The sequence below is a fragment of the Tarenaya hassleriana genome, unplaced genomic scaffold, assembly GCF_000463585.1.
Source record: "Tarenaya hassleriana unplaced genomic scaffold, ASM46358v1 Cleome2, whole genome shotgun sequence".
NCBI classification, from domain to species: domain Eukaryota; kingdom Viridiplantae; phylum Streptophyta; class Magnoliopsida; order Brassicales; family Cleomaceae; genus Tarenaya; species Tarenaya hassleriana.
Window position 1 is genome coordinate 1,173,505 of NW_010965372.1, and position 10,113 is coordinate 1,183,617.

Here is a 10,113-nt window from a genome sequence, read left to right on the forward strand (position 1 = left end):
TATATATATATAGATATATAGATATTTACTTTTCTATTTGACTTGAAAAAAAACAATAGATAAATTGATTAAGATAAAAAAAAATTAGTTCTTGTGAATAACGTGATAATGACTTTTAAAAAATAATAATAGAAAATAAATTGAAACGATTTAATTTAAGCTGGTTTGATTAATACAATAATTGATTTTATTTGTTGGCACTACGATGAGAGATGTTTTTCACTAACAAAATTTGTGGATGCACAATTGGTGATTAATTTTTGAATGATTATTAGCTTATTTCATCTTAAAATATATATATTAAACATTTATAACTAAAGTTATTATGGATAGATTTAAAAAATTGAAGAATTGTAGAATTTAATGATCAAATATAAATATTTTTTATAATATATTTTATTAATTCTATTATATATTTATTATACTTATTACCAACACTCACAATTTTTGTTGGGTCTGCCACTGGTTGGACTATTCATAGTAACAAGGTGCATCTACCTAATTTTTCGGCTGACTATCCCGAGATTAATCCAAAGTTAAACATACTGACTCTAGATCAATCTTATGACGACCTATTGAAAAATGTCTTGATATGCGTACGAATGAGTATATAACACATTGGAAGGTCCCGTATAGTTTTGTGAAGACAGTCTCGACGTTTGGTAGTGGCTGCGAGTCGTTACAGATGGTATCAGAGTCGGTATTCTTCCAATACAGTGTGATTTGAGGACGAACCAAGTAGAAGATGGTGGATCTGTGACATCTCGAGATAGGATGAAGATGGAGAATGATCGCCGATGCAGATGACACAGACAAATAACAACTCTCCGAATACTGCCAAACCAGATAGGTATGAGCGATATATAGATATGAGGCTATACGGCCTAAAATAATATAAAAGAATTAGTTGGACTACTAAATAAAAAGGTGCACCTACCTTTATATAGGTATGAGACTATACAGTCTAAGATAATATAAAAAAATTAGTTGGACTACTCATAGTAAAAAAGTACACCTGCCTTTTCGGTTGACTATTTCGAGAGAACTCAGCGTCCTAACTCTAGAACAATCTCAGGATGTGTGACTAATGAAAAGTGTCTTTCAGTATACGTTCGAGGAAAGACAAAACACGATAAAATATCTTGTGTTACTGTGTGAAGATAATTTCGACAATTCGTAACGACAACGGATTGTTACACCATGATACTCAACATTCATTCAGAGAACATCCCCACCCCAATGTTCACCGTAAATATCCATGCAAAATCAAAACCGCAGCCCAAAAAAATCTTAAATGTTTTCACATATGTAAAAACGCTCATACGAACAAAACATAACATAACATAACTGATAACCCCTTTGGGGTTGAAGATTCTAACCCAAAAAGAAAAAGACAGAAAACGAAATGAGATGTTAAATATCTGTAACGAAAGACATACCTTTGGTCCGACATATCATATGATAAAGAGAGATTAAAAAAAGAAAGATCCCAGAAGACAGAATTTACAGTTAGAGAAGAGATCCAAATCACGGATGGCTGTTCTGTCTCTGAAAAAAAAAAAAACACAGATCTCCGGCTATTTGTATGGAAAGCCTTCATTCGATCTCTCTTTTCGTTCTCACTCGTCAGGATCATCCTCAGCTAATACCCCCCACAAAAAAAAAAAAAACTTTTTTCTTACTTCCGATCTGTATCTGTTCCTTTTCTTCTGCCTGTATAATCTGAAAATGCCGTTTAGTTTTCCTACGGATCCATCGATCTCTTCCACGAGACGAGCGATTTAAGAAACTCCATCACCTGAGAGATGCAACAACGTTATATTAAAGCCTTAAAAACCATTTGGATTGTTTTCAATTTCATATATATACCTCGGAAGGGTCTCTGAGAGAGAAGAAGGCATTGCTTTCCTTTGGCACAGCCGAGACTAATACTCCATACCCACGATTCTTCCCCTCCCTCAGTACCTGAATCATTCGTTACTTGCTCTCTAAGTAAACCGAATATCGAATATGGCTAAGAATGAGGAAAGGGGCGTGTATCAGTGTGTGTGTGTGTATGTATATATACCTTAAATGCATCTTCATCTGTTCTGTCATCCCCTACGTAGATGGGAAGTACATCTTCGCAGTCACTAAGCCCTGGAAAATGCTTTCCCGATGGTAAATAAATACAGGAAGCCGGGAAAATTCATAAACCCTAAGGCAACAGAAGAGGAAGAAGCATTTTACCTAGCGATTCTAGTAGAAAGATGACAGCTTTCCCTTTGTCCCAATCAATCACAGGCCGAACCTCTAAAACCTTAATAAATAAAAAGCTAGAGTTTGAGATTCAGTGTCGAAAATATATGATTTTAGTCAGGAAGATGTCGCGGTCTGTACCTTACGGCCATGCGTTAGACGTAGCCTTGGATAGTTTCTAATGACATTGCCCACACACTGTGCAACCACAGGCCAGTTCTGAAGAACAGAGGATTTCAAAATGTTTATTTAAAGATTTACACGAAATGGGTTCGAGGAAAAATGTTAAAGGGCTCGAATGTTTCCTTTGATCGTACCTTCTCTTCTACGTTACGATAATGCACTGACACACAGAACTTGTTGTTCTCAACTTTCGCTCCTTTGATATCTTTTGTACCTTCAACCAGTGAATTGAAGACCTGAAGCAGATGCCAATTGATCAGGCAGATGATATTTGACAAGAAACCCGATTCCATATCATTTAAGACACTGTATTTATAGCATATGATTGGCCATTTAACCTAGAAGACGGGTTATATTGATTTCAAGACAAAAGATATATCCTAAGACACTGTATAATAGCATATGATCAGCCATTTAATCTTGAAGATGGGTCATATAGATTTCAAGACAAAACATATACTCAGTTATGATCATCTTAGGCCATCAAACGCTGTTCTGCTGTTGGAAAATAATAGCAAGATTCGTAAACTTGGACATGCTTACTGAGGAAATAAAATTTACCCACATTAGATGCTTCACATACCTTATCAATCGTCGGTAAAAACTCGCTAGCTGGCTGGAACAAATTCACATCCTTTCCCTATATATTTTTCGTATGTTTCTGTCAGATAAAAAACAAATGCAGAAGCATGCAGATATATTGGTTCGAGGGAATCATATTAAACCTGTTTGTTAATAGATCGAGTAGAGTCCGGATGTTCAGGACTCATGATGTCCATCCCGTGACTTCCGGCGTAATAAAGTTCGTTCAATCTCACAAACTCATACACCTAATAGTGCAGATGACCCACATTTCACAATAAGGAAAACCAAGAAATCCTTTAGAGGAAAGCAGAAAGATGAAACTAAAGTACAGTACCTTATCTCGGCTTCTTCCGCTGATTATAGCGGTTGGGAAGTGCTTGGCAACGGTTCGTACAACGTTACGCATCTAAACGGGTTAAGACAATGATCAAAACGATGAAACATTAATGGGCATGAACAGAAATGGAAATGTTTTCCATGATTGAATCCATCAATGGGAAGGTAACTTACAGTGGTGGACATGAACGCGGAATCAGGATCTTCAACGATAGGTGAAAGGGTCCCGTCATAGTCAAGGAACAAAGCTATCCTTTTGCCCTTTGCAGAACTCGCGATTTTCTCAAACGAGGCAAGAGCCGATGGATATTTGAGCTTCCAAGACCAAGAAGCAATGCCCATATCAACACGATGATGCTAACGTATGGAAAAAAAACGGGAAAAAGAGAGCAAAAATTATGGGACAAACCATCCAATTATGGTAAGCAATGTCCGAATCATTGCATGAAACATCATTGTAAGTGCTGTTGTCCTTGTTCACTTTGGATGGAGGCGGAGACGAGGCTTTCATAGAATCGAGCCAACTGTTTGACCTGACATCATCAAGAATCCCGGTTTTCTTCCTGGGAACGGTCAAGATTAGGTTCTGAGAGAGTGTTGTTGCAGACGATGGCGAATATGGGAGCCGATTCTGATGCATAGCCATTGCTAATCTTGAATTGCTGATGGGAGAATCCGTCATAACAGGAGAATTTTGACCAGATTTAATGTCCATGGTTGCAAATTTGCCGACGATACAAAGATCAGAATGCTAATGGCTTATGATCTCAAGAATGCTGAAGCAAGAAAGAAAAAGAAAAGTTCGGTTAGTCAATAATGAAAACTAACCGGTAATTCCAAGATGGCTAAGCTCAGAACTTCTTTGAGAACATAAAAACTCGGTAAGGTGATGCAGAAAATATAGAATGCAATAAATCACTCCTTATATAGACTGCAAACAAAATGAATCAAACTGCATAAGAGGGGGATCATCAAATAGGAAACAAACAAATGACATGTAGATTTTCCTCCTTTTTCGGGAGACAACTGTCTTTGTGCCGACGGTTTTTTTTATTTATTTATTTCACCTCGGTTAACAAATGAACGAGTCATTAGGAATGATTTGGATGTGTTGCAAATCTCGGAAGATATGACGCAAAACCAAAATGAGTGGAAAAGAAAGATTCATGCAGCCGACCCCAAATAAACTTGGGATTAAGGCGGTGTTGATGTTGACGTTGATTTCACTTCGGTTAACAAACAAGATGAGAGAACAAAGAAAGAATCATGCATTAAACACATCACAATGAGTCCATCCACATGTTAGGAAAACACACACGAATGTTGGCGAAACGCGAAAATGCGAGACAGATTCACATTGTGCGAATGATAAATCATCGTTTCGAAACAAAACAAATCGCTAGCAGACAAGATCATGCCACATGCAAGAAATGAAAATAAACGGTCCTGCACGTTGAATCCCAAGTCAAGGGCAAGTAACAAAGCTATTGTTTGGAGCAGCGACCGAGAGAAGGACGTGAGATTATCACTCCAATTTGACCGACGTGAAAATAGCAAGCGAACAAAAGGGTTGAGACAAAACACGAGTTCTAATCAGAAAGTTAGGAGACAACTTTCAACAGAAGAAGCATATAGATCGGCTTAGTGATCACATGGCTAAGAAGGCATCACATTTGGTAGAAACAGAAATAGAACAACAGGAAAGGCGGGTTTTTGTGCTAAAAGCCAAGCCTATTGAGAGACAATGGATCGTGGAAATGTTGTAAAAAGGGATGAATCCAGGATGAAACTTACAAGAATTAGGTGAAGAAAAATACAAAACAGAAACTTTGCCCAATAATGGCGAATTCAACGGTGAACAAAGCCACTAGTTTGAACACCATAAAGCTAAATCCTCTACCCCACATCCTCAGCAAGAAGAAACAGTATTATATATACCATTTACATTAACCAGAGAAGCTCCGAACACAGAGATTAATGACCATTGACCTAAACATGGTTCTTAAATGAATCATAAATGAAGCTTAGGACCCATGAAAATTGAAGATATGTACAGCGAATTTACACCTAGAAGCACCATTACAATCGCCATTGAAGGAATAAATTATGTACCTTGGAGGTCAAGTTTCCTATACCACTTGCAGAAAGGACAATGAAACATGTAGACCCACCATTGAAACGTGTAGAGCACAGAGATTGTATCATTCCCAAAAAAATTCAACCACAAAATCATACCAAAGACTCTAAATTAAGTACTGATCCAAACCCTGGAAAAGGTCGTAACGTCGATTTTCCATTTTTGTTCGATCTATTGTCCAAGAGACAGAAACCCAGAAACAGAATCTGCTCCGTAAGCGATTCAGACATTCAATCATACAAGAGACATGCATAACCTTCGTAGGTTTCTTCAAATGGGTTTGTTCGGACAAAAGACGGTGAAAAGAGGCCGAAAAGAATCAATCGAACAGAAAATTTCTTAGGGCTCCAATTTTGAGAAGGAATCGTCGGGATAAATGTTGTGTAATTGCCGTTTTGACGGAGAATCGGAGACGAACCTTGGCTAACGACCTCCTGGGAATGCAGAAACGACTACAAGAAACACAGAGCTACGACGCGGAAGAGACGGATGAGAAAAAGATTTCACTTTTCGTTTTCTTTCTCGCGGTTTCTCGGCTACCAAACAGGGTTTAAAAGAAGAAAAATGGCGATTTACAAAAGAGAGAAGACTGTCCTAATTGCCCATGGAAATCGCAGAAACAAAAACCAAAAAACCCTAAAACAAAGAAATCCTCTTTTTCCCAAAATAATTTTAAAAATCAAAATAGAAAAAAAAAACGGAAAATCTTTGAATAGACATATTTTGTATTTATAGTCCCATTCGACGGTTTGTAGAAATCGGGAGAAGATTTTCCAAACGTCTGCTGACGTGTGCGTGAACCACACGCAACCAATGAAATCAGCGCGTGCTAAACACTAACTACTATGACCGCGTGGCGTAACGTAAAATACCCAAGCATGGTGGTTGCAAGTTATATAACTCACAGTCACAGCATAACTCAATTAATGAATTTTCTAATTTTTCAAGTTGAGAGCAAAAAAACCGCCGAAAAAGTAGGACCCACATGAAAGGCGACTACGGTGAGTGACACGTGGCAACCCGCGCGTGACGACGACGGGAGTCGAGTCAGTCTGACGTGGCTACGTCTGACTCGTGGGTCCCACTCCGGGTGGTTTTGTTTTTGCCGTCGCTTTCCGTCACAGCTGGTGAAGAAGGTCGGTGACGGTTTCTGTAAATAAATGTAAACGACTTCAGAATATTATATATATTAAAAACATTTCAAATATAATAAAATCGAGAGAAATAATACATTTCATCTCATGAATTTCATTAAAAACAGTACAAATTATGTTTAATTTAATCAGATATTTTTGTATCAGATATCAAGTGAATTTATTAAAATTAGAGAATGAATTAAGTCTGACGTGGCAGGGCCAGGTGGCTGAGCGTGGGCTCCACGTGCTCGAATGGGATCGAAGAATTGTGGCCATACGATTCGTTTACGTGGCAAAGGAGATTGTGGTCCCCTCCGGTTTTCACCGCCACGCGCTTGTCCAACTTGGTGGCACCACCTGTGAATTTACCTTTTCACCTCTTTTTGTTTACCCCCAAATCGTACGGACGCTATATACACATATATATTAACCGTAAAACGAACAAAATATTTTTACTATTTTGTTAAAAGTTTTGAGTGTATATAGCTGGGAGTAATTGCGGGTTTAGATAATTTTTTTGTTAGATTGAAGCATTTATTATTTAAAAGAATGGAGCATTTTAATCCGTAGACTATACAATTTTTAGATTGTGAATTAAATTATTTGCAAGCGGTAATAAATCCATGTGTAGACTAAACCAAATTATTGAATATCATAGCATGCATGCAATTATCGCGTTCTTAGTAAATACTATACAAAGTTAATAGGAGATGATTTTATATTGTAGTATAGATAATATATATTTCTATTGACTTATTCGAATATTCTGCTGCTCAGAAACAAACTCTATTTGTATAAATACTTTCATACCTATAAATTTTCTTTTTAAAAAATATGTTATTAGGGTTCGTGTAACTTATTTGGAATATTGAAGCGTTTGCTAAAAATGCTCTACGTTATTTATGAATTCGAACTCTGGCGACAAAAGAGAGATTCTCCTAATATTAATAAAGTTCCTAATGCCAATTTTATATTTAGATTTATATTATTAATTAATTGCATGACACAGAAGAAAACGTTAGTCTCAATTCAAAGTATTCCCTCCGTTTTTAAATAAATAACCCATTTAAAGGATATTTTTTTGTTAGATGTGGTTTTAGATTTTTTTAGATATCTTTTCAAAAAATTACAAGTTTATCTGTAATTAAAAATATTCAATTTTAATAGAGTGATAATGAAATTGTGATTTAACGATGATATGTATGATTTGTTTTACATATTTTTTTTATATTTTATTTTCTTAAGAATTGTAGTAGTTAAAATGGTCCAAGGAAGGTCGGGTCAAACGGAGAACATGCAGAAAGTGGTGCGATATTAAATTTAACCAAACGGTCAAAGATTCTGACAGGAAAACGACAAAAAAGTAACCATAAGAAGAAAGAGATTTGGCTTTTCGAGGAGATGCAGGGTTATGTATCTTTGGTCCACTTGACAGTTTGGTTTCTTTTATTTACTTTTTAATATCATTTATACATATAAATTTTAATTTAAGAAAGTTTTGTTACATTATTTTGGGGGTAATACGATGAAATTAAAATGCGAAGAGATCTTTTGGGAACTGAAACTGACTGTCGGAATCTTCTCCACCTACTCTATTTTTTCTCCATCTTTGTTTTTTATAATTAATTTAGGAATCATATTTGTATATTTAAACACTAAATTTAGCCAAATAACTATAAGATCCACATATATCGTCCAACAACTCCATTCTTTATGCAATTTCGTTTGACCTTTGACGAACTAATTAACTCCATTTTTTCATGTATATAATTTTACGTAATCACTATTATAATGTAAACAATAATTATATTTATAGAAATATTTAGATTATCTGTTATATTTTTTTTTGGGTCATTTTTTAAAATTTATAAAAATTATACTCGTTCGATTTTTTCAAGTTTTTAATTTGACTCAAATTATAGTCGTAATAAAATAAATTTAGTTTTTATTAAAATTTATTAATTTATTTTTTTAAGAAAATTTGACATTCTTAATAGTTTTTTGTGTTTTTATTTTTTGTTTTGATCGTATTAATTTGATTCAATTGGGATATCATTATAACTTTTCACCCCTAATTATATATATACTCTACGATCAATAGATACGGATTATTTGCACGTGACTATTAATGACACCGGATAAATAAATTAATTATGTTCAAGAATCATGAATCATACCAATCTTTTCTTATGTTAAAAACGTTAGAATGCAAATGGAATTTCGAGGACACGTGATATTTTTTTAAAGAAAAATATAATAGAAATAGTAGAGAATTGGAATACGAAGTAGAAAATCAAGTGTTTCATTTCTTTGACCAAATTAACGAATTGATTTTTTTTTACCAAATCCAAGAAAACAAGCATGTTTTGGTCAAAGCCTTGTACCTTTTCGTATGTGTTTCTTAAAGATACGTACACAAGTATATGTATTCCGTACGGAAGTATAATACCTCACGTAAAATCTTCTTTATGTCCACTGAAAACTTATTACGTACGATCCATGCAGCAAAAGTTGGAATATTGACACAACACATACATGCAGATATATATATATATACATATATATATATATATTGGGCCCATGATTGCACGAGAAACATTGCTAATGTATTGGATCAGTGATGGGCTTATATTGGGGCTGAAGATCCAACGGTGTGTAGTAATTACAAATATTATATTTATTTTATTTATTTTTTTGGATTGAGTACGGGATGTATAAATCGACACTTTTTAACTTTATATATTTAGACTAATCCTTATTTATTTCGGGGTCAAATAAAGTGTATATATATATATATATATATATATATGTATTTTGGATAACCGGATATCTTAAACCGAGACTCATATTAATCCCGGGATGGAAGCAAACCGAGACTCGAATTCGTAACGAGAGACAACACTTTACGTCTTCGTTTTACCGGTTGAACTATCCAAGTTGGATTTAAACAAGTATACTTATCATTCACAAAAGATTATATTTTAAACAAATTTATCGGTATAGTCGAGTCATCATCGTAGATAGATTAAGATAAGTTTTTGATTGCAGCGAAAATGTTGGATTTTCTTTTTTGCCATTTTCTAATCCGCAAAATATGAAAACTATGATTCAGATTCTACACATTATATCAAGAGAAGGAACGATTAAAAATCAAATCAATGGTCCACGGACGATGGGAACAAGAGTCTAGTTTCCATGTTTTTACCTATGACATGTAAATTATTAATAAATATTTTTTTAAAGGTCAAAAGAAAATCTTCAAACCAATGACCAAGAAATATCCCCAAGCATAGACTTTCCTTACCATTAGCCTCCACAAAGAAAAAAGACAAGAGATGGGAAACTACATGTTCTTACTTACTAATACAACATGATGTTAGTTTGTAACATGCAGATGTATACGTCAAAATTTGTACGTATTTGTAACAACGCATCAAGGAATGGTTATGTAATATTCGCATGTAGAACCACTCAGAGAGAGATGAAGTGAAAAGGCTT

The 10,113-nt window shown here is 34.9% G+C and overlaps 1 protein-coding gene across 2 annotated transcripts; it reads right to left on the reverse strand.

Annotated features, from left to right (window-relative positions):
• Positions 1 to 1,396: 1,396 nt before the first annotated feature.
• On the reverse strand, positions 1,397 to 6,149 carry LOC104811521 (trehalose-phosphate phosphatase A). 2 transcript variants are annotated; one of them, XM_010538235.1, is made up of 12 exons: positions 5,898 to 6,149; positions 3,752 to 4,118; positions 3,517 to 3,657; positions 3,341 to 3,412; positions 3,147 to 3,251; positions 3,005 to 3,061; positions 2,556 to 2,657; positions 2,380 to 2,457; positions 2,230 to 2,299; positions 2,069 to 2,139; positions 1,870 to 1,965; positions 1,397 to 1,798 (listed from the first exon to the last, which is right to left on the reverse strand). In XM_010538235.1, the coding sequence occupies exons 2-12, from the start codon at positions 4,055 to 4,057 to the stop codon at positions 1,745 to 1,747; spliced, it is 1,152 nt and encodes a 383-aa protein (XP_010536537.1). In that variant the 5' UTR covers positions 4,058 to 4,118; positions 5,898 to 6,149; the 3' UTR covers positions 1,397 to 1,744. The 2 variants fall into 2 exon arrangements, with proteins under 2 accessions (XP_010536537.1, XP_010536538.1); XM_010538236.2 differs by lacking the exon at positions 5,898 to 6,149 and adding an exon at positions 5,455 to 5,722.
• Between the last annotated feature and the right edge of the window lie 3,964 nt (positions 6,150 to 10,113).